Below are 26981 nucleotides of genomic sequence, written 5' to 3'. Positions count from 1 at the left end.
CTAGATCAGTTCAGATCAGATCGGACCAGACCAGATCAGTTCAGTTCAGTTCAGTTCAGTTCAGGTCAGGTCAGGTCAGATCCGAGCAGTTCAGACCAGACCATGCCAGACCAAATCAGCTCAATTCAGTTCAGACCAGATCAGTTCAGATCAGTTCAGTTCAGACCAGATCAGATCAGACCAGATCAGATCAGATCAGATCAGATTAGATTAGATTAGATCAGACCAGCTCAGTTCACTTCACTTCACTTTAGATCAGATCAGATCAGACCAGTTCAGATCAGACCAGACCAATTCTCACACATTCTTAAAGGGCTTGATGTACATTCTCCTAATGCAAAGGTGAATCTTGTGCCATGAAGTGAATGTTCAAGCAGTGGAGGAAGAAGAAGCACACCAGGAATTGATGAGGAGGAAAGCAGGAAAACATGATTTCATGTGATGTCCTCAGACCAGACTCAGCTACTGGATGAAATCTCGCTCTCAATCACTGCGAGCCTCTGGCTAATTGGTGGAGCTCACTTAAGAGACAATATGATTGTTATCTTTTTCCATGGCAAGCTCAACCAATCCCAGAGAGACTGAAGCCTTTTAGAATCCCTATCTTCTGCTTGTCACACCTCTCAACTTCATGTCACACTTATGAAGGTTCCTGATGGAAACATGTCCTTAAAGAGGGTTTCCTGTTGGATTGGCTGTTTTAGGGCACAGCCAAGTCATGGCAGCTCTTTGACCGGACTTTGACGGCCATGCGCTGGTTGTTGCGAGCCACTAGTCGGTCCAGGAAACGCCGGGCTTTCTTGGTGAGACTCTCCTTTCGTTTATAAACCGAACGTCGGCGTTGAGCGACCTCGCTGCTGTCGTGCCGGAGTCGGATCTGACGAACAACGCCGTCAAAGAGCTCGCTGACATTGTGCTGGAGAGATGCCGACGTCTCGATGAACTTACAGTCAAACACCACGGCACATGCACGCCCCTCTGGGAAATTAACACAGAGGACGGGAGGAGGGAAGAGGGGAGGGTGGGTGGAGATGGAGGAGGGAAAATGAGAGAGGAAAAGAGAGAGAGACAGAGAAGAAGAAGAAGAAAGCCACTTTATTTCATCATTGTACAAGTTACAATGAAATTTGTGCTCTGCATGTAACCATCCTATTTTATGGGAGCAGTGGGCAGCTGCAGAAACCGGGGACCAACTCTCGACAGTTCTTCTTTCCATTGGCTTGGTCAGGGGCACGGGCAGGAGTATTAACCCAAACATGCATGCCTTTTTGATGGTGGAAGGAAACCCACACAGACACGAGGCCTACACCCTGGTTTAACGTCAAGACACGTGCTCTTAAGTGGGCCTACAGGAGACTGGAATGTATAAATGGTGAAAATCAAAATCGGAAGTTTTTAACCTATCGTGACACGAGTGTTTATTGAAATACAAACGTGCTTTATCTGCTGCAAAACCAGCGTATCTCTCTCTCTTAATCGATATTAATGAACATAACCCCAGATTTCTCTTTGACACTGTATCTAAACTTACTAAAAAGCAGCCGTCTGTTAGCTGCTCATCAATCACGGCCCATGAATTTCTAGACTTTCTGCAATAAGGTTGATGAGATCTTAAACAAAATTAGTTCTTCAACTCCATCTACTCCTGCTGATTCAATTCAGTTCAATTCAATTCAGTTTATTGTCATTAGAAACAATGTGCAGGCACATGTTAAAAATGAAATGAGGCTGTGGCTTCACCAAACAGTGCAAGACAGACACAGACAGACACAGCAAACAGAGTATAAGATATACACACATGAAGACCGAAAGCTGAAAATAAAGAGAGCTGGAGTACAAAATATTTAAAAATATCTACAGACATTCAGTGGGTAGCCAGGTTCAGGTGGGCAACAGCTTGGGGAAAGAAGCTGGTAGTGTGGGCTCTGAGGCTCCTGTAGCACCTCACAGAGCGCAGGGGGGAGAACAGTCCATGGTTGGGGTGGGTGGGATCTCTGCTGATGCTGAGACCCCTTCGAAGGCAGCGTTTGTGATAAATGTCTTTAATGTATGGAAGCTGGGTCCCGGTGATCTGCTGGGCTGCCTTGACGACCCGCTGCAGAGCTTTCTGGTCTACTGAGGTGCAGTGGGAGGTTCGTATCCCAGACTCACCGTAACTGGTCACGGCCAGAGCGTCCACGGGTTAAGGCATTCATTAGGTCACCCTTACCTGAGGGATAGTGGGTGTAGATCGGTGTAGTGTTCGGGGACTCATTGTTCTCCAGCGACCCCTCTGGCCCATCCGGGCGCCTGCAGCCAAGCAACCGAAAGCATTCTCCCTACGTCTCCTTCGCGGCCTGAGGGTAATGCAATCCATGCGAGGCTTCAGCGTGTAAAATAGCGAGAGCAGCCGACACGAGTTTGAAGGAAGCTGGTGTTACGACTATCTCCTTCCTGTGGAAACGTGAGCCAGGGGAGTTATTCGACAAGAGTTCCAGCCATATGCCATTGGGTTAATCGGGTGGGATAAGGGGAAAAACTAGAAATAAATAAAAGAAATTTTGAAAAAAAATAAAAAAATAAGTTGGTGAGAATTTTGGGGGATAGACGGGCGCTCCTCAGCCTCCTCAGGAAATGCAGGTGTTGTTGGGCCTTTTTCACAAGGGCCTTGGTGTTTAACGTCCAGGCAAGTTCCTCGCTGATGTGGACTCCAGGAAATTTAAAGCTGGAAACACGCTCCACTTCCACCCCATTGATGTGTATGGGGGAGTGGCTGCAGCTTCTAGACCTCCTGAAGTCCACAATCAGCTCCTTCATCTTCTGCACATTGAGGACAAGATTGTTGGTAGTACACCATGATTTGAGGTGCTCAATCTCGTCCCTGTAGGCCATCTCGTCATTGTTGGTGATACGGCCAATGACTGTGGTGTCATCTGCAAACTTAACTATAACATTTGAAGGGTGAGTTGGCAGGCAGTCGTGGGTAAAGAGGGAGAAAAGAAGGGGGCTCAGAACACAGCCTTGAGGGGCACCTGTGCTGAGGGTCAGGGTGAAGGAACCTAACAGACTGAGGTCTTCCTGACCAACAGACTGAGGTCTGTTGGTCAGGAAGTCCAGGGTCGTTACAGAGGGAGGGGTTGAGGCCAAGGGAGAGGAGTTTGGTGGTTAGTTTGGCGGGGATGATAGTGTTGAAGGCAGAGCTGTCATCTATAAACAGCATCCGGATGTATGTGTTGTTAAGCTCAAGGTGGGTCAGAGCAAAGTGCAGGGCAGTGGCAATGGCATCCTCAGTAGACCTTTAGGGATGGTAGTCGAACTGATTTGGGTCGAATGTGGGGGGGGATAATGTTTTTGATGTGAGCCAGAACCAGTCTTTCAAAGCACTTCATGGCAATGGGGGTGAGTGCTATGGGTCAGTAGTCATTCAGACATGTGGATGTTGGTTTCTTGGGGACAGGAATGATAGAGGTGGTCTTAAAGCATGTCGGGACTATGGATTGGGACAGTGAGAGGTTAAATATAGTTGTGAAGACCTCAGCCAGCTGGTCGGCACATTCCTGGAGGACCCGACCTGGTATGCCGTCCGGTCTGGCAGCCTTCCGTGTGTTCACTTAGTGATTCTCTGACCTCTGCAACTGATAGAGTGAGCACCTGGTTTTCTGGGTGGCTGGGGATTTTTGTGGCTGGGTCAGTATTGTCCTTGGTGAAGCAGGCATAGAAATGATTTCGCTTGTCTGGCAGGGAGGCATCATGGACAGTGGGACCACTATTGGAGCTTTTGTAGTCTGTGATAGACTGAATGCCTTGCCACATTCGCTGGGGATCATTGTGAAAGTGGTCCTCTATTCGTAGGGAATATTTATGTTTGGCTGTTCTGATGCCCTTTTTGAGGTTTGATCTGGCTGCGCTGTAGGCCTCACAGTTACCTGACTTGAACGCTGCATCCCGGACTTTCAGCAGCTGCCGGACCTCACTGGTCATCCAGGGTTTCTGGTTTGGAAAGGTGCAGATAGATTTTTTGTTGTGACACTCTCAGTGCAAAAGTTAATGTAGGCTAGTATGGCAGATGTCTGTTCATTAATGTCTATAGGGGAGCCATGGGTAGCTGAATGTGCAAAAATACTCCAGTCTGTGTTTTCAAAACAGTCCTGGAGTTCAGAGACTGCTCCTTCTGGCCAGACAGTGATTGTCTTTACTGCTGGCTTGACCCGTTTTATTAGGGGTTTGTAGGCTGGGACCAGGAACAGGCAGAGGTGGTCAGAATACCCCAGGTGGGGACAGGGAGAAGCTTTGTATGAGTCCTTGATGTTTGTATAGAGATGGTCCAGGGTGTTTTGTCCCCTAGTGGGGTGGGAGACATGCTGATGGGATTTGGGCAATACAGCCCTGAGGTTAGCCTGATTAAAGTCACCACCTATGATAAAGGCATTGTCCGGGTGTTGGGTCTGCTGTCTGCTGATGGCACATTGTAGCTGCTTAAGTGCTACCTTAGCATTAGTATGTGGGGAGATGTATACAGCGGTGATGGTAATGGCCGTTAGCTCCCTGGGCAGGTAAAAAGGCCTGCACTGAATCATAAGGAGCTCCAGATCAGCAGAGCTATGCCTTTCAACCATCTTTATATTGTTGCACCAAAAGTTACTGACATAAATACTCAAACCTCCTCCGCGGGTCTTGCCGGAGTCCGCTGTCCTGTCGGCACGGAAGGTTGTGCGGCCCGCTAGCTCGACTGCTGAGTCGCCATGTTGCTGTTGAGCCAAGTCTCCGTAAACATCATCAGACAGCAGTTCTGCAGCCTTTTCTGAGAGGCCAGCCTGAGTCTTATCTCCTCCATGTTGTTAGCTAACCACCGGTCATTAGCCATGAAGATGCCGGGGAGGGACACTTTGAAGGGAGCGCTACTTAGCTTAGCAGGTAGCCCGCCTCGTTCCCCCCTCTTCTGTTCATGTTGCCGACAGGGGGCAGTGTTTCCACTGAGAGGCCGGTGAGCGGATAATATGGAGGGGGAAGTTGTCCGTGATGGTGGAGGGAAGTGAGTAATCCCTTCTGAGGTTTAACACTTCCTGACAGCTGTAGAAGAGCGCAGGACCTACACTTGTAAATACACTTAAAACTAACGTGTAAATAACAAAGAAAACACAACACTGAACAGGGAACCACAGTAGCCACTGCGTCCGGCGCGCTGCCATCAAATTCATATCTACACAACGAGTCACTGACAGTCCCAGTTATTACAGCTTTTGAGACTATCTCTCTTGATACTCTGAGTAAGCTCGTGTCAGCTTCTAAACCAACTGCTTGCCTACTTGATCCCTTACCAGCAAAACTGTTTAAAGACCTCTGGCCTTTGTTAACTTATCACTTACTACTGGCATTGTTCCCAGCAGTTTTAAGACAGCTGTGGTTAAACCTCTACTTAAAAAACCGCACCTTGATCCAGGGCCTCTTAATAACTATCAGCCAGTCTCTAATCTTCCATTCTCTTCTAAAGTACCAGAGAGAGTTGTGTATCAACAACTTTCGACCCATATAGAAGAAAACCATCTATATGAAACTTTTCAGTCGGCTTTCAGGACCTGTCACTCCACTGAAACTGCTCTGACCAGAGTGGTGAATGATCTTCCACTGGCTATCAACTCTGATTCCACTTCTGTGCTTCTACTACTGGACCTCAGCGCAGCCTTTGACACCACTGACCACTGTATACTTTTAGATAGATTAAATTGTAATTTTGGTGTCTCTGGCTTAGCTCTCTCTTGGCTTAAGTCCTACTTATCTGGAAGAACGCATTGTGTCTGCTATAGTAATATTATATCAAAATTCTCTGAATCCTAACTAAATCTAGGAAATGTGACCATATTACACCAATTCCTGCCTCCCTTCATTGGCTTCCTATCCATGTTAGATCAGAATACAAGGTGCTTCTGCCGACTTATAAAATCCTAAATGGACTTGCTCCATCCTACCTGTCTGATCTCCTTAAACCTTACATGCCATCTCGAGCCCTCTGCTCTCAAAATACAGGGCTCCTGTGTGTCCCCAAAGTTAAAAAGAAGTCAGCTGGTGGCAGCAGGGCCTTTTCCTATCGGGCTCCACTGTTGTGGAATAACCTGCCTGCTGCCATCAGACCATCAGAGTCTGTTGAGTCCTTTACGTCCAAACTTAACACTCATCTTTTTGCCTTAGCCTACAATTAGTTGTCTTTAAGTTGAGTGCTTCACAGCCTGTACTGCATGGTGGGCCGGTCTCTGTCTCAGTGAATTTACCAACCACTGTTCTGCCGACAAGATTATAGTGTATAGAGTATTGACTATTGCAAACTGTTGTCTTCTCTCACATGTCTTTTCTCTCTCTCTCTCTGAATGATGTCTTCACCTTTCTGTTCTTCTGTGTGTGCGAATGGTGTGATGTGAGTCTCCCTTGTGTGTATGTGCAGTCTGTCCTCCTCCAGGTCTCCATGGTGATGGTGGTCACCACCTGGACACTGCTTGGCATCCCCCTCATCACATTTTCTTTTTATATATCTTATAAATCGATATAGTTTTGATATCCTGTTTCAATGTTATATCCTTCTCTCTCTCTTAGATGTGTGACTAATGTTTTGGGGGTTTTTCGTGTACATGGTGATGGTGGTCATGTGGCTCAGGTTCCTGGGCTGTTCCGGTGGTGTCTGGACACTGCTTGGCATCCTCCTCATCATGCTCTTCATATACCACTATATTCCATTATAACACAGTTATAATTCCATTATAACTGTGTTATCCTCTTTCAGTGGTGTGTTGTGTAAATTGTGTAAACACAACATCATGTCACGTTGTGCGTCTTGGGAGAGAGATCCTCCTCTGGTGCTCTCCCTGAGCTTGCTTCCTGTTTTTTCTCCTTGTTAAAGGTTTTTTAGGGAGTTGTTCCTTATCCCATGTGAGGATATAAGGACAGGACGTTGTGTTGCTGTGAAGCCCCCTGAGACAAATTTGAGATTTGTGATACTGGGCTACACAAACCAAACTGACTTGACTTATTTGATAAGAAGTGGGTTGACAGGAGTATTTGGTTTGTAACGAATGTGTTTATAGTGTCTGGGAAACATGTTTATAAAGCGAAACAGGTGAAAGAAGGACGAGCGTGAGCATTAGTTCAAGGTAGAATGAGTAGGATTCCCCCTCTTCCCCTGCTAAATGACACCAGCAGCACGCGTCGCTTGACCACCGTCGCCACAACACATCCCAGTGTACAGCTCACCTTGGCACTGCTCTTCATCCGGTTCTTTCCGTCCGTGCTCACCAGCAGGTGAAAGCCAACCCCAGATTCCCTCTCAGTCTGGAACTAGCTTTGTCCGCTTGGGGTTTCGCCTCGCCATGTTTGCGTCTTTTTGGCACTGTGTCTGCCATTGGGGTGGCACAGCGGTCCAGTGGTTAGCACTGTTGCCTCACAGCAAGAAAATCCTGGGTTCGAACCCCGGGCCGTCCCAGGTCCTTTCTGTGTGGAGTTTGCATGTTCTCCCCGTGTCTGCGTGGGTTTCCTCCGGGTGCTCCGGTTTCCTCCCACCATCAAAAAGACATGCATGTGTCTCATCTTGGATGCATGCGTATGATCTGGATCTGGCACCTGGTAACTATGCTTTTATAGACTCCTGCTGCCCAAAGGTTAATGCCCAGAAACGTCCCGTACACAGCAAAATAAGAAAACTAAGAAAATACAGGCAGGGGACAGGGTCTGTGCAGATACAGACACCGCCACACACATCCAGTGGCTTACAAGTGATGATTGAGAAGGATTATTTTTGTCTGAGTCTATACATGGATATTTAGAAAAATCCTACTCATTCTACCTTTGAAAACACTGACTATAAAACTTGAAAATTCTGTAATTGCTCAGATATCTTCAAATCTATGCTATAGATTTTTCTTTCTTGTTATTTCTTTGTTCTATTGGATGCCGTTTCTTTTTGTATTATGTCTCACAGTTATCATGTGTGATAAGATAGGATGTTATACTTGATGTAATACTTGATGTTATACTTAGCTTCAGTCACAAACTAACCAGCCGTTATATGCATGTGCATCTATCTGTGTGTGTGCATGCGTGTGACCTTTGACCTCATACCTTCCACAGCCACCTCGCGAGACCTGACCAGGTCACTTTTGTTGCCCACGAGGATGATGGGAATGTTGTCCGCCTGCCGTGTACGGCGCAGCTGGATCCGGAGCTCAGAGGCGAAGTCAAAGCTGGTGCGGTCCGTGATGGAGTAGACGATTATATAAGCACTGCCCACCCGCATACAGTAGTCCTGAACCAATCCGGCAGAGAGACATAGACTCAGACCAGGAGAGAGAGAGAGACAGAGACAGTGAGAGACAGAGACAGAGACAGAGAGTGCGCGCGAGACAGAATGCTGCATCATGAGATCGTGTCGTCTTGTCATTATATGTCATATCATCTCATCATGTCATTATGCCATCATATCATGTCATCATGTTATGTCATCATGTCATTATGCCATCATATTATGTCATCATGTTATGTCATCATGTCATTATGCCATCATATCATGTCATCATGTCATCATGTCATTATGCCATCATATCATGTCATCATGTTATGTCATCATGTCATTACGCCATCATATCATGTCATCATGTTATGTATATCATCATGTCATCATGCTATGTCATCATGTCATTACGCCATCATATCATGTCATCATGTCATCATGTCATTATGCCATCATATTATGTCATCATGTTATGTATATCATCATGTCATCATGTTATGTATATCATCATGTCACCATGTTATGTAAATCATCATGTCACCATGTTATGTATATCATCATGACATCATGACATGTATATCATCATGTCATCATGTTATGTAAATCATCATGTGATGTTATGTATATCATGTCATCATGTTATGTAAATCATCATGTAATCATGTTATGTAAATCATCATGTCACCATGTTATGTAAATCATCATGACATCATGACATGTATATCATCATGTCATCATGTTATGTAAATCATCATGTCCCCATGATATGTATATCATCATGACATCATGACATGTATATCATCATGTCATCATGTTATGTATATTATCATGCCATCATTACATGTATAGCATCATGTTATGTATATCATCATGTTATGTATATCATCATGTCATTATGACATGTATATCATCATGTTATGTATATAATCATGTCATCATTACATGTATATCATCATGTCATCATGACATGTATATCATCATGCCATCATGACATGTATATCATCATGTCATCATGTTATGTAAATCATCATGTCATGTTATGTATATCATGTCATCATGTTATGTATATCATCATGTCATTATGACATGTATATCATCATGTTATGTATATCATGTCATCATGTTATGTATATTATCATGCCATCATTACATGTATATCATCACATTATGTATATCATCATGCCATCATGACATGTATATCATCATGTCATCATGTTATGTATATCATCATGACATCATGACATGTATATCATCATGTCATCATGTTATGTATATCATCATGACATCATGACATGTATATCATCATGTCATCATGTTATGTAAATCACCATGTCATGTTATGTATGTCATGTCATCATGTTATGTATATCATCATGTCATTATGACATGTATATCATCATGTTATGTATATAATCATGCCGTCATTACATGTATATCATCATGTCATCATGTTATGTATATTATCATGCCATCATTACATGTATATCATCATGTTATGTATATCATCATGTCATTATGACATGTATATCATCATGTTATGTATATAATCCTATCATCATTACATGTATATCATCATTACATCATGACATGTATATCATCATGCAATCATGACATCTCATGATGACATGATGATAAACATGTCATAATGACGTGATGATATACATAACATGACGACATGATGATAAACATAACATGATGACATGATGATATACATAACATGATGACATGGTGATATATACCGCCTCTGAGGAGGTATATATCACCATGTCACCATGTTATGTATATCATCATGACATCATGACATGTATATCATCATGTCATCATGTTATGTAAATCATCATGTCATGTTATGTATGTCATGTCATCATGTTATGTATATCATCATGTCATTATGACATGTATATCATCATGTTATGTATATAATCATGTCGTCATTACATGTATATCATCATGTCATCATGACATGTATATCATCATGCCATCATGTTAAGTATCTCATCATGTCATCATGACATCTCATGATGACATGATGACAAACATGTCATCATGACGTGATGATATACATAACATGACGACATGATGATAAACATAACATGATGACATGATGATATACATAACATGATGACATGGTGATATATACCGCCTCTGAGGAGGTATATACTATATGATATACATACTTCCTCTGTTGCTCTCCATGAGGTTTCTTCCCATTTTTTCTCTCTGTTAAAAGGTTTTTTTAGTTTGTTTTTTTTAGGGAGTTGTTCCTTATCCGATGTGAGGGTCTTAGGACAGGATGTTGTGTTGCTGTAAAGCCCCTTGAGGCAAATTTGTAATTTGTGATATGGGGCTATACAAATAAAATTTGATTTGACTTGGCTTGACTCATCATATCATCATGACATATATATTATCATGTTGTGTATATCATAATGTCATTCACATGTATGTCATCATGTCATCATGTATCTCATCATGTTGTCATATTTTGTCATCATGACATCATGCATTATGTGAAGTATGTTATCATATCATGTATGTCATCATTTTATCATATCATATCATGTATGTCATGTTATCATATCATGTCACGTATGTCATCATGTTATCATATCATGTATGTCATCATTTTATCATATCATGTATCATCATTTTATCATATAATATCATTTTATTATATCTTATCATGTCTGGTATGTCATCGTGTTATATCACATCATGTATGTCATTATGTTATATCATATCATGTATGTCATCGTTTTATCATATCATGTCATCGTGTTATCCTATCATGTGTATATCATCGTTTTATCATATGTCATGTATGTGATCGTGTTATCATATGTATGTCATCATTTTATCACATCATATCATATCATGTATGTCATCATGTTATCATGTCATATCATGTGTGTCATCATTTTATCATATCATGTCATGTATGTCATCGTTTTATCATATCATGTCATCGTGTTATCGTATCATGTGTATATCATCGTTTTATCATGTCATGTATGTCATCGTGTTATCATATGTATGTCATCCTTTTATCATCATATCATATCATGTATGTCGTCGTGTTATCATGTCATATCATGTGTGTCATCATTTTATCATATCATGTCATGTATGTCATCATGTTATCATATGTCATGTATGTCATGATGTTATTATATCATGTCATCTATGTCATCATTTTGGGGCAGTGGCAGGTCAGAGGTAGAGCAGGTTGTTTGGTAAATGGAGGGTTGCTGGTTCGATCCTCGGCTCCTACTTGCAAAAATGTGGAGATGTCACTTATAGCAAGACACCTAACCCTAACTGCTCCCAATGAGCTGGTTGTTACCCTGCACGGCTGACACCATTTGTGTGTGTGTGTGTGTGTGTGTGTGTGTGTGTGTGTGTGTGTGTGTGTGTGTGTGTGTGTGAGAGAGACATTAGTTGAATGTAAAGTGTTTTGAGTGGCTGTTGCAGCTATATAAGTATATATAAAATGCAGCCCATTTATCATGTGATGTATGTCATCATGTTGTCTTGTGCTCATGTCATCATATCATGTCGTCATATCATGTCGTCATATCATGTCGTCATGTCATCATATGTTGTCATGACGTCATATCATGTCATCATATCATGTTATATCATGTTTTCATCTCATCATATGATGGCGTCATATCATGTTATCATATCATGTTGTCATGTCGTCATATCATGTTATATCATGTTGTCATGTCATCATATGATGTCGTCATATCATGTTATCATATCATGTTGTCATGTCGTCATATCATGTTATCATGTCAACATGTCATCGTGCATGTCGTCATGTTATGTCATCGTGAAATCTTATCATGTACGTCATCGTGTCATCATATCATGTTATCATGTCATGTCGTCACATCATGTCGTCATGTCATGTCCTCATATCATGTTATCATGTCATGTCATCATGTCATCGTGCATGTCGTCATGTTATGTCATCATGAAATCTTATCATGTACGTCATCGGGTCATGTATGTGTGCAACAGGAGGATCAGCAGCAGAGGATTCAAACGAGAACTCAACTGGATCAGCATCACTCAGAGACCACCTATGGGTTAAGATCAGCCTGGAAAAAGAAACACACACAAGTATAAGGCGCACTCACACACTCACACACACACGCACACACACACCACACATGGTGAAAGTAGTACCAGTCTCTCAGCCTCCCAGGTATCCATGACGACAAGCGTAGTGTCCTCATCGTCTACCGTCAGCGTCCTCTCGTACGTGTCTTCTGGAACACAACAGCGAACAGTAAGCAGCATGCATAAACAGTAAACAACAACGAACAACAAAAATCCCTGTTGTAAACAACAAACATGAAGCAGCAAACAACGTCAGCCATCAAATGTAAAAGCCATCAAATATCGCCGCAAGCAGCCAACACAGACCATCACCAGCTGACAGCTTCAAAAGCCTAATTACAAATATCCACCAAGCTTGGTGATGTTTGGACGTCCATGCATGTGTTTGGAACTAGTGGCGCCCCCTACTGAGTGAGTTCAAAATAGCTTTACACATGTTGTTTAACACTGTTATGAAATATATCCTGCAAGTTTCCTAGTGATTGGGCAAACAATTTCTGATTGATAGTCTGATTTGTGTCATTCCACGTCCGTTTTTCTGTGCGTGTTTCTAACGCCCGCTAGTGGTTGATTTGAATAAAACGTTCGCGGTATTTGTCAGGTACTTATGTGGACATATCCTGGAAGTTTTGTGATAATTGGACCGACCGTTGTTGACCTGAGCGTTTTATGAGCTGAGCCACATGTCCTGAACTCCGCCAGAGCTTCCTGCTCCTCTTAGCCCCTCCCTCCTGCTGCTTCTCCTGCACACGCCCCTCCGCTCATTCTCCAATCAGCACCTGCCAACTGCCCCACCGGAACACCGTCTCCACCCACCGGTACTCCCGCTGTACGACCTGTCAGCCTATCACTTGCTCATTCTGCCGCACTCGTCGCTTGTCTCTTTCATTACCCAGTACAGCGCAACGCCCGCGGGAGCAGAGGCTCGCTAGCTAGCCTAACGGCTAACGGGTCGGGCCCTTTAGTCGACTGGTTAACGTTGTCGCCCGCGATGCGGGAGATCCGAGTTCGCGTCCCGGCTGTGACGGTCCGGCCGGGCTGCCCCCGGATTCGCCACACTGGTGTCAGAAGTGGGATGATGATGATGTCATCGGAAGCGTATGCGCCCAGAGGCGTGAGGGAGTTGATATGCCCGAAAGAGGGGGGTAGTGTAACGCAGTGTTTCTCAACCGGGGGTCCGCGGACCCCGAGTGGTCCGTGGTGTAATTGCAAGGGGTCCGTGAAAATAAAATACCTTTAAAAAAAAGATCCTATGACATTTATAGAAATAGGATTATTTTACTCAAATGTGACTGAGACCTTTATCTACCTAAACTATAAAGGGTAACAGGACTTTTTTCTCTAATTACATCTGTTTCACAAGTGTAATTTATTGTATTTTAATAAGAGATCTCGCTCCCGTTTGCATTGTTAAAAGTTACTGAATACATATTCTGTTTTGTTACATATATCTGAAAGTTACTGAATACATATTCTGTTTTGTTACATATATCTGAAAGTTACTGAATACATATTCTGTGTTGTTACATATATCTGAAAGTTACTGAATACATATTCTGTTTTGTTACATATATCTGAAAGTTGCTGAATACATATTCTGTGTTGTTACATATATCTGAAAGTTACTGAATACATATTCTGTGTTGTTACATATATCTGAAAGTTACTGCATAAGAATTCTGTTTTGTTACATATATCTGAAAGTTACTGAATACGTATTCTGTTTTGTTACATATATCTGAAAGTTACTGCATAAGAATTCTGTTTTGTCACATATATCTGAAAGTTACTGAATACATATTCTGTGTTGTTACATATATCTGAAAGTTACTGCATAAGAATTCTGTTTTGTTACATATATCTGAAAGTTACTGAATACATATTCTGTGTTGTTACATATATCTGAAAGTTACTGCATAAGAATTCTGTGTTGTTACATATATCTGAAAGTTACTGAATACATATTCTGTGTTGTTACATATATCTGAAAGTTACTGAATACATATTCTGTTTTGTTACATATATCTGAAAGTTACTGAATACATATTCTGTGTTGTTACATATATCTGAAAGTTACTGCATAAGAATTCTGTTTTGTTAACTATATCTAAGTTACAACTGAAAGCTCTTATTTTTGCCCCAAAGAGTGACTAAATGCTCTAATGCAATTTAAAATGCAGTTTCTACTGTTTCTATCAAATTGCAACCCCCCTCCCCCAAGATCAGGTGGAGGGGTCCTCAGGGTAGATCAAAAATACGCAGGGGGTCCAGGACCCCAAAAAGGTTGAGAACCACTGCTGTAACGCACGGATAAGTAGACATGTTAGCCCTTGGCTAACGTGTCGGACCCTTTAGTCGAGTGGTTACCGTAGTCGCCCGAGGTTCGCGTCCTGGCTGTGGCGAATCCCAAAGGAAGGGGTCGATGTAACGATCACGGATGAAGAAGCTCGGTAGCACTCAGCTAATGGGTCGGGCCCGTTAGTCGAGCGGTTAACGTTGTCGCGGGAGATTCGGGTTCGCGGTCCGGCTGAGCTACCCCCCCCCCCGAATTTGCTACAATATATTGTGGGCAGGTGGCCCTGGTTCTTTGCCAGGCCGTAGTGTGTGCTCCCTGCCGGCTTCGTGTCCCGCCTGATTGTGTGTATTGGCTTTTTTCTGGATTCTGACCTGTGCCTGCTTCCGTGTTGCAACCTTTCGCCTTATGCCCCCTACCTCAGCTCGGTCGGCCTGGTGTTTTGTTCTTTCCGGTCTGTGGAGCGGACTGGACTTTGCCCTGCCAGTAACATCAGTGAAGTCACTCTTCTGCCTAACTCCGGCCTCTGCTCAGGGATTCTGCATGTGGGTCGTCTCTGATCTGTGACCCACGGCCTTGTGAAGGTCCTCCTCCTCCTCCTGTAGGGCGCAGCCCCAGGCAGGGGCCGATTAGCCCATCCTCGCGTATAATTTGTTGGGGATAACGTTAAGGTCGTCAGAGCACCATCTCGCAATTCTTATCTCTTCAAACCAGCCAGAGATAGCATTTAGCCATGTTTTCAGAGAAACTACTCCACTTATTACATATTTCCATGAAGTCTCTAATTAGTCCTTCATCCCCTATGCGTGCCTGAGTTGGAAGTGTCCCGGGCATGTTGTCTTCCATCGTTTTCCATCTCGCTTGGTAATCAGAATTGCACCAACAAAACGAAATCCTCAGTTGGCCCAATATATAACAGTCCTTTAGGCAAGGGAGTACAAAAACTACTAGAACGACCATGGGCAGTCATTTTGACCGCCACTGTTTTTAAACTCTATATTCTGTCAAGATAAATACCCAGTTGAGATATTAATGCATTACACATGCAAGTATGTCTTTTAAGAAACTAACTGACACCAAAATTAACATTTTAACAACTTTAATACTATTTTTCAAACTGTTTCAACATGTTTGTTTCTATAAATGTGACAGAGACCGAATGTAAAGTTAAGTTCTTTACTGCAGTCTTCAAGAATACAATGTGGCTCACGCCAAGCACATAACGACAACAAACGGTGTCCCACACTCAAGCTTCCTACTAGGAACAAACGTTAACCTCAAAAGTTCCACTGAGAAATAACATATATTGTTACATGTTTCCCTTTCTTTTTCAAACATAACATTAATTAACATACAGTCCCTTGTGTATTTTTTTTCAAGTGCCCTCAGGAACTCCTTAGACACTGTCCATGAACTGAATGTGTACTGTCCTTTTGTCAGCTGACTCGAACAAAGTCTTTCAGGTGTGCTGGTCTCCGCAAAGGTCGACCAGACCTAGAGCGAGGAGTGTGGGCCACATCTGGCAGTACTGGCCCATCTGAGCCCCCCATTTGAGTTTCCATTTCCATGTCTATCGGTGTTCCTTCTGCCTGTTCTGTGGCCTGTTCCTCATCTTCCACACATTCCTCTGCTGCGGGGAAGTCTCCCTCTGTTCCTCCTAAAAACCTGGCCTTGCTCTGTTCTCACCTCATATGACCTTTGCTCCACTGGTCTGAGGACTGTCGCTCTCTGCCACCAGTGTCTAGGCCCTGTCACTGGCTGGACCCTCACCTTGTCATTACGGGGCAGCTCTGTGAGGTCCTTGGCTGAGATGTTGTAGTACTTTGCTTGTCGATTTTGGTTTTCTTTGACTGCCTCATGACGCGTGGTTGTTCTAGGTCTCAACAGCGTCTCACTCATCAGCAGCAGTGTCTTTGTGCGTCTTCCCATGAGCACCATCACGGGGCTGCTCTCTGTGCCTTGTGATGGGGTATTACGGTGGTCTAGCAAGGCTAGATAAGGATCAGCCCCTGCCCTCTTTGCTTTGGCCATCAGTCTCTTGGCTGTTTTCACTGCCGACTCCACTTTTCCATTACTCTGTGGATAGCCTGGAGAGGACGTTTTGTGTGTGAAGTCCCAGTCCTTGCTGAAGGGTTTAAACTCTTCTGATGTGTACTGAGTGCCGTTGTCTGAGTACACAGTGTCGGGTATACTGTATCTGGCAAAGTGTGATTTCAGCTTCCGAATCACTGTTTTCGACTGTGTATCTTTCTCCAACTGATCCACTTCCCAGAAGTGTGAGAGATAATCCACAGTGATAAAGTATTCTCTGTCACTAAATAAAAACAGATCGGTCCCTACCTTCTCCCAGGAACGTTTTGGGGCTTCATCTGACCTCAAGGTCTCCTTTTGCTGCTTTACAGTCCAAGCACTGCATGTGCTGCACTGTTCCATGTAGGTTTTCAGCTGTGCATTCATGCCAGGCCAGTAGACACACTCCCGGACCCGTCTCAGACATCCCTCAACCCCTATGTGGGAAGAGTGTATTCTCTGCATTATCTCAGACCAAAGGGCCGCAGGCACAACAACTCGCTCTCCCCTGACGATAACCCCATTCTGCACACTACGTTTGTCTCTGTGGTGGAAATACGTGATCACTGCCAAGGGCACCTGTTCTTTCACTGCCGGCCATCCCTGCTGAATCACCATCTTCAGCATCTGCAGGTCTGTGTCCAACTCTGTAGCGCTCTGTAGGGACCGGAGCCTCTCACTTGACACTGGCAGATAGTGCATCATGTTGATTGACTCTACTTCCACCTCCGCAGAGCCTCTGGTCTCCTTCCCTGTGAGATACGCCCTGCTCAGGGTGTCAGCCAGCACTAAATGTTTCCCTGGGCAGTATCGGAGTCTGACTTCATATCCCTACAGGCCCATCAGCATGCGCTGCAGTCTTTTAGGTGCACTGAGCAGTGGTTTGGTCACTATGCTCTTGAGTGGCTTATGGTCGGACTGCACCTCTACAGGCCTCCCAAATGTTATGGTGTTGTATGTTATGGTGTTGTACTGTGATCAACTCCATTGCTTGGATAGCTCTACTCCCTAGGATGGGTCTGTGTGTGTCTTTGTCAACCACAATGAACTCCACCCTGTATGACTTCTTGTTGCATGGATTAGTCACTGTCAGTGTGCACTTCCTGCGTGGTGTGAGGGTGCTCTTATTGTACATCACCAACACCCGGCTGCATGTCTCTAGGTGCCTGCCCTGTGTGAAGCTTACAGGGATGATGTTGCAACTAGCACCACGGTCCAGCTGAAATCTGATTGGTTTTCTGTTCACCAGCATGGTTGCATACAGCGCAGTACCAGGTTCTGTGGTTGCCTTCTGAACCATATTGACAGTCTCTGACCCTGGGCTTAACGTTATGCACAGCACACCTCCCTCACTGTCTGACTCTTCTGCAGCATGTTCCATTGACAGAACTGTTTTTCTTAGCCGAACCCATGTTTTTGCAGACTGTAGTAAAGTGATTGTTTTTCCCACAGCCCTTGCACATTTTCCCATATGCAGGGCATTTCTCTTTTTTCCTCTCATGTCTCCGCCCACAGTATCTGCATTGGATAGTGTTCACCTCCTCACTGGGGTCTGTCCCTCTTGGTCTGTCTTTTTGTGACACTGCGTGGACTGCTTGTGCACTCTGAGCCTCTAAGGCCTTGGCTCTTTGTCTGGAGAGCTCTGCCGCTCTTCCAATCTGCATACATTTGTCCAAAGTCAGATCTGTCTCTCTGAGTAAATGTTCCCTCAGACGAGAGTCCCATGTCCCACACACTATCCTATCCCTGACAAGAGAGCCTGGGATATTTCCAAAGTTGCATGTAACAGCCAGGGTTCTTAAGTCAGTGAGATATTTTTCAAAACTCTCATCCTGTCCCTGACTACGTGTGAAAAAGTTATATCTCTCCATTGTTTCATTTTTCTTAGGGTCACAAAACGCAGCTAATGCCGAGAGTACTTCTTCCACAAAAAGGTTGTCTCTTGTGCTACCCACCCCAAGTGTTTCACATATCTCTCTCCCTCTCCCCCGATCAAATAGTACAGCACGTTCACTTTAACAGCCTCTTCCTATTGCTCCATTGTAAGATCCATATATAACGTGAATTCCCCCCTCCATCTTTTCCAGGTAAGGGCTAGATTTCAATGCACTCTCCATGGTTGCTATGGTGCCGTTAGCTACTCACGCGCTCCCACTCTGTAACTTCTCCGACTGGCGGGGAGTAATTAGCTTGTCATAGCTAGCATCCGGTTGCACTTGCTACCTTCTTGTTCTCAAAGGCGATCGCTGCACTTCCAAACATCTTCCAACCACGGCTTCCAGGTTCATACCGCTGCCACCGTGTTTCAGTGTGTTTGTTTCTGTAGATATGACGGAGACTGGAGGGAAAGTTAACGTCTTTACTGCAGTCCTCAAGAATACAATGCGGCTCGCGCCAGCCACATAACCACAACGAACGGTGTCCCACACTCAATCTTCCTACTAGGAACAAACATTAACCTCAAACGTTCCACTGAGAAAGAACAGATATTGTTACACAAACAATTTAAAATGGCCGCTGTCCAACGCCTGTAAATGCTGCCACCCCTCGGTGGTGGTCATGGTGCGTCTGTACCCAGACATGTTGGACATAATCAAACATCAAGTTTAGACTATTTCTCTGCACTGGGGGGCGCTAGTGTGCTTCTAGGACAGAGCAACGAACTTCATGAAGGAAATGACGCCACCAACACACGTCATAAATACTGACATGACGTGCACGATCACGCGCAAATTCCGAGCGGCCATTTTGACCGCTCATGGTCATTTTAGGTAGACCTTATCGTAATTATTTTTCCTGCAACTCGTTTTAAGTGTAAATATGTGCAATTTTAGGAGAATTCAGGGAGCGGCAGCTCTGTATCCCCCCCCCCCCACAAAGTTATTAAACTGAAAATCTGGAATGTGGTTTGCATTCTCAGAGAGAGACCTATTTCTATTTAATATAGGCTATTTATTTTAGATAATTGTTCATGTACATGTTGATATATTGCGCAGCTGTATATTTTAAAACAGGGAAGAAAACCCTGTCTGCATTTTATTTTGATCTGTTTAATCTGTTTCAATAAAAGTGCTTGTGACATCTCACATGTGGCTTTGACTTACAACTGAAAATTTAGCCACTTCGTAGAAAATACCGAGAGATATATCGTGTATCGCCATTCAGCCTAAAATACAGAGATATAATGTTTGGTCCATATCGCCCAGCCCTATCCTGTACAGTCTTTCAGTCGTGTTAGACGGTAGGTTTGCTCCAGGAACCTCAACCTGAGGCTGTTCAGTGTCCAAAAGTCCTTGTCTCTCACCTATGAGAGTGTTGTGGTCTTTTGACCCAAGTCCAGTATCCTGGTGGTCAGTGTCACTTGGATCGAGCTGTGCTAGGGGATGCTCGGCTACAGGCAGAATGTTTCGGCGATTCCTCCTGTACACCTTTCCTTCAGAGTGGACGAGGTACGATCTGGACTCTTTGCAAACCTCCCTCACCATGCCTGTCCAGCTGTTACCTTGTTGGGTCTGCAACCTGACAACCTGTTCTTCCATCAAAGGCTGAAGTGATCTGCTTGATTTGTCATAATACAGCTTCTGTGACAGTCTCTTATTGAGAAGCTGGGCTTTTACCTGCTGTGGCTTACGCATGTGTGGTTCAAGTAGCTTCCTTGAGACAGGGAGCGTGGTGCGTGTTTGCCTTGACATAAGTTCTGTGCAGGAGATCCAAGCTTTGTGTCACGTGGCACATTCCTGAGATTTAGTAAATTGAAAAGAACATCTGTTCAATCTCTGTGAGATTTCTCCATGAGTAGTTTAGCACTGCGAACAGCTCTTTCGCCTAACCCATTAGATTGGGGATACTATGGGCTGCTGGTAACATGGGTGAAGTCCCACTGAGTAGCAAAATCTTTGAAGCACTGACTTGTGAACTGCCTGGCGTTGTCTGATATGAGCATGTGAGGTGTTCCATGAACTGAAAGGTGTCCCTTGAGTTTTGTGATGACTGTTGCAGAGGTAGTATCACAAAGCAGGTCAATCTCATTCCACCCTGAATATGATTCCACTAACACCAAATATTGCTGGCTGCGCCAGTCAACGATGTCCGTTGCCACAGTAGACCAAGGCAGATCTGGAACTGAATGCAACTGGAGTGGTTCTTTCTGCTGGTGGGATTTTGTGCCGGTATACACATAGCATGACTTTATTTCTTTGCTGATGTCGTCTGTTAATGTGGGCCAGAAAACTATGCCTCTTGCTCTCCGTTTAGTGGCTTTAGCGTCAGGATGTCCTCTGTGCAAGCTGCTGATGCATTCATTCTGTAGTGACTGGGGAATAACAGCTTTGTGACCTTTCATGATAGCCCCATCTTCAATGGTTAGCTCATCTCTGAAAGGAAAATAGGGATGAACAGCAGATGGGAGACTGCGCTGTTTGTTGGGCCATTCATGCCTGATGACAGTGCTGAGAGTCTGCAAGGTTGTGTCATCAGCGGTGTGTCTCTTTAATCTTCCGGTTGAGAAGAGCATAAGTAGCTGACTGTCATCACATCAAAGCTTTACTCATCAGCGTGCTGCACTGTGGAACTCGGAGGAGCTCGAGACTGAGTGTCAGCCAGATGCATTTGTTTTCCACTTTTGTATATGAGAGTGATGTTGTAATTTTGGAGTCTTAACGTCATCTTTTGAAGTCTTGCTGGTGCTGCATGGATGGGCTCTTTCAGTGTGGTGACCAGGGGCTGGTGGTCCGTTTCGATGGTCACAGGCTTGCCGCAGATGTAATCGTTAAACTGTGAACATGCAAACACCACTGCCAACAGTTCTTTCTCAATGTGAGCATATCTAGTTTCCGTGTCAGTGAGTGTCCATGAAGCATAGGCCACAGGTTTCCCTTCCTGCAAATCTGCTGCACCGAGTCCATACTGTGAAGCATCACAGGTGTCATTGGCTTGCTGACGTCGTAGTGTGACAGAACAGGAGGGCAGAATATATGCTTCTTTGGTACTTCAAACGCATTTTGCTGCTGTTCGTGCCAGGTCCATTCTGTGTCTTTGTGTGTGAGTTGCCGCAGTGGAGCCGTCAGCTGACTGTAGTTCAGGATGAATTTTCCGAGGTAGTTGACCATCCCAAGAAATCTTTGCAGGGCTGGGACATCTGCTGTCACTGGCATTCATTGATGGCTTTTGTTTTGGAGGGGTCGGCTTTTAGACAGGGCGGCATGGTGGCGCAGTGGTTAGAGCAGTCACCTCACAGCAAGAAGGTCCTGGGTTCGAGCCCCGGGGTAGTCCAACCTTAGTAGGTCATCCCGGGTCATCCTCTGTGTGGAGTTTGCATGTTCTCCCCTTGTCTGCGTGGGTTTTCTCCGGGTGCTCCGGTTTCCTCCCACAGTCCAAAGACGTGTAGGTCAGATGAATTGGCTATACTAAATTGTCCCTAGGTGTGTGTGTGTGTGTGTGTGTGTGTGTGTGTGTGTGTGTGTGTGTGTGTGTGTGTGTGTGTGTGTGTGTGTGTGTGTGTGTGTGTGTGTGTGTGTGTGTGTGTGTTTCGGGCCTGTGATGGCCTGGCGGCCTGTCCAGGGTGTCTCCCCACCTGCTTCCCAATGACTGCTGGGATAGGCTCCAGCGACCCTGAGAGCAAGATAAGCGGTTCAGATAATGGATGGATGGATGGCTTTTAGAGCCCTCACTAGTGAAAACATGACCAACATAGCTGACCTGGTTCAGCCAGAACCTGCACTTGAGAGGATTCAGCCTCAAGTTCACCTCCCTAGCTTGGTTGAGCACTTCTCTCAAGTTGGCATCATATTCCTCCACACTTTTGCCTCCAATGATTAAGTCGTCGACTATGACTGCGCAGGGATACCCAGCGAAAATCTGCTCCATGGAGCGCTGGAACACTTGACTGGCAGAGCTGAGTCCGAATGGCATCCTTAGAAACCTGTAGCGACCAAAAGGAGTGCTAAAAGTGGTTAGCAATGAGGATGTGTGGTCAAGTGCAGTCTGCCAATAGGAGTTCTTTGCATCCAAGACAGAAAACACAGTTGCATTTGACATGTGTGCAGCCACTTCTTCTACAGTCCGCATAGGGTGATGTGGCCTTTTTGACCACCCCCCCCCCGTTTCTCCCCAATTTTATCCGGCCATTTACGCCACTCTTCTGAGCCGTCCCGGTCACTGCTCCACCCCCTCTGCCGATCCGGGGTGGGCTGCAGACTACCACATGCTTCCTCCCATACATGTGGGGTCACCAGCCGCTTCTTTTCACCTGACAGTGAGGAGTTTCACCAGGGGGACGTAGCGCGTGGGAGGATCACACTATTCCCCCCCAGTTCCCCTCCCCCCCGAATAGGTGCCACGACCGACCAGAGGAGGCGCTAGTGCAGCAGTGACCAGGACACATACCCACATCCGGCTTCCCACCCGCAGACACGGCCAATTGTGTCTGTAGGGACGCCTGACCAAGCCGGAGGCAACACAAATGTGGCCTTTTTTAAAGCTGTGTTCAAGTCTCTTAGATTGATGCATATTCTAATTTCTTGTTTGTCCTTTTTGTTAGTAGCGACCATGGATGACACCCAGTCGGTCAGCTCAGGTACAGGAGTGATGACACCCAGTTTCTCCATCCTGTTGAGTTCAGCTTTGACTGTCTTTCATGGCTACAGGAATGCAATGTGCAGGACAAACAACAGGTCTCACATCTGGGTCAAGTGTCATTGATAGATTACAGGTAGCTTTCCAAGCTCATCTGAGGAGAGGTCACTGTATTCTGTTTGAATCTGGTGGGACAGACCATCATCAGTGGGGCTTAACCGGTGAACATCTTTGCTGGATGAGACTAGCCCCATTTGTCTGCCTGCATGTAGTCCTAGCAGCGGCAAACTATCCTCCAGCACAATGTCGAATGGCAACATGTATGACTGTCCCCCTAGGTGGCACTGCAACTTAACCATACCATCCAATAGTCTTTATTTTGCTGCACCCGTACGCAACAAGATTTGTGGATTTAATGCATGCTCGTATTTGTTCTTCACTTTTTAGCTTCTCAAATGTCTCCTTTGACAAAACTTTGCATTTGGCACCTGTGTCGACTTTCGTCTCAATTGGTGGGCCATTAACTTGCACAGTAACAAAAGCATCACCATCTCCCTCTATTTGTGCATCAGTTGAATCAACACTCACTTGAAGTGATATGCCATCGACATAAAATGTCTCATCTGTAGTGCAATCATCGTGGTCAGGTTCTAGCTGATGAAGAGTCCTCCTAGGTCTCTGCCTGTTGTAGGTTTGCTGTTGTTTAGAGTTGCAGCATTTTTCAAAGTGATTCCACTTTTTGCAGGTGCGGCATTGTTGGCCAAAAGCTGGGCATTTGTCTCTCCTTGCTGCATGAGTGCCACCACAGTTGTTGCAGTTAGAAATGCAGTGTGTCCCTGTTTTGTCAGAGTGACCCTTTACTTTTACGTCATGCTTTTGTTTTCTCGTGAGCTTAACCTGGACTGGATCAACATTTGTGACTGAGTGCTGTGGAGAAGCCAGTGTTTTGTTGTGCTCTTCAGTCATTTCATGAATTTGACAGATGGAGGTAGCTTTAGTCAGAGTGAAACCACTATTACGCAGGAGCACCTTTCTCAGATTGTCATCACTGATACCACAGACCAGTCAGTCTATAAATTCTTCTTATCTCCAAAGTTACAGCTTTTCGCTTTGATCCTTAAATCACAGACATATGATTCAGTTGTCTCGCCAGTTTTCTGATTCCGTGTGTTGAATTTGTGTCTTTCCATGGTAACATTGGTTTGTGGGTTACACATCTCCCGAAATTTCCTCTAGAGACATTCGGGGTCCTCCTTGGAATCTGCTAGGGCGAGGATTTGTCCTCCCTCGCCGGGCTCCCTCGCCTCCCCCGCATACACAAAAGATCGTTCACGTTCTATGGCTTCCGATCCTGCCAGACTGAGGAGAATGCATGTATGTGTGCGAGCCGGCTTGTCAGACTGTGCTGGCACGATGAAAATGTCACATTCTTGTTCGAAGATACGTCAGTTCTCGGCGATGTTACCGTCAAAAACGAGAGGGTCGGGCCGTCCGCCATGTTTAGTTGCGCCGCCTGGCAGGCCTGGTTGTCCTCGCTTGAGAAAAAGAAAAAACAAATCTTGGTTGAAAAAGCACAGTCCGTGCAACAGGTCCGGAACAGGTCTTCAATATAGACCACCGTGAACAGAGTGACTGGTCTACAGTGGGGATACCTGCAGTCAGCTGAGACTGACGAAGTCCCTTAGATGGTGAAGAAACATTTCTCCCACTACACCTTGTGTCCAGAGGAACTGGTTCAACTTTCTGGGAAGTTCGTGCGACGTTTTTATGGAAATCTGTAGGAACGTCTGTACGAAGTCTATGAATTTTGCATGGACGTTTCTATGAAGTCTTTAAGGAAGTCTGAATGAGTCTCTGCGGATTTGATGAATTATAGAACGGGGCGGGCCAAGCCACTCCAGTCTTCACCTGAATGCAGCGGTTAAATTTTAATCTGGACATTTATATTCAGCCATTGTGAAAACATAAACCATGTGAGCCCAGTCCACCACATCTCGTTGTTAGCACATGGACTGTGGTTGGATCAATACAGGCTGTCAGTCATTGCCTCGGGCCGATCAAAGCCAAGCATGTGACTTAACAAACCAGTCAATGATCGAACTGGGTCAAAGTTAGGACAACCAATGTCACAGCCCAGACAGACAGACAGACAGACAGATAGACAGATGGGCAGAAGGGCAGACAGGCAGAAAGCTGAGTGTGATGGGATCTTGTAATCTGATAAATTGTAACATTTATTTAATTAACTAAATAGCACATCTGTGAACCACAGGGGCTCAGTAAGACCTGAGTCAGCCTGTAACTGGCCGGCCACACTGTCTCCATGTAACCAGGCCACTTTAGCATGAAAGAAGCCTTCTTTATGACGCTGTTACCTGCCAAAATATCACTTAGCTGTGGCTGTGTTCTTTTGTGTTTTGTGTGAATTCTAAATTTAATGAAAATGCCAAACTATTGAAAATAAACTAAATATTGCAAAAGGTTTATACACTTACATGAGAAGAACAAGTTGGCGTATAAATAAAAACAAAACTTAAAAAAGCAAGAGAATTTTCAAATGGTTGTCAGCACATCCATTTTCTCCTTCATGTTTTAATTACGGAGCTCTGTTTATGTAGTTGCTTTTTTTAATGTTTTCAACCAGCGAGTGGAAACTCCAATCTCCATTTGAACTTTTTAAAGTTCTTCTTAAATTGGCTCATCATTTGGAAAGAGATTGACTTGCATCCAAAAAAGTAAATGAAATTATTATCGACTGTAAAGTATTTTTGTTTTGTTTTGTTAATCACCCTGCTAACTACCCTCAAGCTTTATTCAGCAGACCACCAGTTAACTTTATCGAGGTCACTTAGAGTTAATAAGCTTAACTCGAAATTTTGAAAAATTAGCTTACTCACTTATCAGAGTAACTTCAGTATTCAGTTGACGGTTGCTTACTAGTTAGCTAACTAGCAGTCTGCGGTTAGCTAACATTAACTACCCACCTTCAGAATTTACATCTTTGTCAGAGATCCCGGCGAAGATTCCCGCCAGGCTGGTTTTGCCCACGCCATGGTCGCCTAGCAACACCACACGGTACACACAATCGGCATCACTCTGAGAGTCGTCATCGGAGTCAGAGCTCCACTGGGCGCGGTAGTGGAGCGACTTGTCCCCGGGGTGGTATGATGCTGACTGGCCCAGAAGGGCATGGCTGCGCAGGGTCCCCAGTCCCTCTTCACGCTGGTGAGAGTCCCCTGTCCCAGGGGAGGTCTGGCAGTAGTGGGAGGAGGGTAGAGGGGTGCTAGCTCGACGCCGTAGAGGCTCTTTCTCTCTCTGGGTGTTGAGGGTCATGTTGATATGGTAACAGCATCAGACAGTCATGTTAGTATAGTTGCAGTGTAATGGTTCCAGGCGTAATGTTGCTATGGTAACAGTGTCAGGGTGTCGGACGTCTTGATGCTATGGTAACAGTGTCATATGTTGAAGGGCGTGTCACTATGGTAACAGCGTCAGGGTGTTGGAGATCATGTTGCTATGATAATAGCATGAATGCCATGACGTAACAGTAACAGGAGCTGGTGGAGACAAAAGGAGAAAGAGTTAAGAGGCAAATTTAGCTAGTTTCATTTTATTTAATTTTAGTTTTAATTATGCTGGGAAGAGCTGAGTTACGTTTAGTAAGGC

The 26981-nt window shown here is 44.7% G+C and overlaps 1 protein-coding gene across 1 annotated transcript; it reads right to left on the bottom strand.

Annotated features, from left to right (window-relative positions):
- Positions 1 to 546: 546 nt before the first annotated feature.
- rem1 (RAS (RAD and GEM)-like GTP-binding 1) lies at positions 547 to 26648 on the bottom strand. Its single transcript, XM_056274990.1, has 4 exons — positions 26300 to 26648; positions 12450 to 12528; positions 8083 to 8285; positions 547 to 978 (listed from the first exon to the last, which is right to left on the bottom strand). Exons 1-4 carry the CDS (start codon positions 26646 to 26648, stop codon positions 701 to 703), a joined length of 909 nt encoding a protein of 302 aa, XP_056130965.1. The 3' UTR covers positions 547 to 700.
- Between the last annotated feature and the right edge of the window lie 333 nt (positions 26649 to 26981).

Source organism: Lampris incognitus, chromosome 2 (genome assembly GCF_029633865.1).
Source record: "Lampris incognitus isolate fLamInc1 chromosome 2, fLamInc1.hap2, whole genome shotgun sequence".
NCBI classification, from domain to species: domain Eukaryota; kingdom Metazoa; phylum Chordata; class Actinopteri; order Lampriformes; family Lampridae; genus Lampris; species Lampris incognitus.
Note: the sequence above shows the minus strand (reverse complement) of the source record. Positions and strands in the feature narration are given on the sequence as shown.

Coding starts and splice junctions, on each gene's coding strand:
- rem1 (XM_056274990.1), bottom strand. CDS start 26,648: ATGACCCTCAACACCCAGAGAGAGAAAGAGCCTCTACGGCGTCGAGCT. Junction 8,286..12,449: donor GATACCTGGGAGGCTGAGAG/ACTGGTACTACT, acceptor GAGTCTATGTCT/CTCTGCCGGATTGGTTCAGG. Junction 979..8,082: donor TCGCGAGGTGGCTGTGGAAG/GTATGAGGTCAA, acceptor TTAATTTCCCAG/AGGGGCGTGCATGTGCCGTG.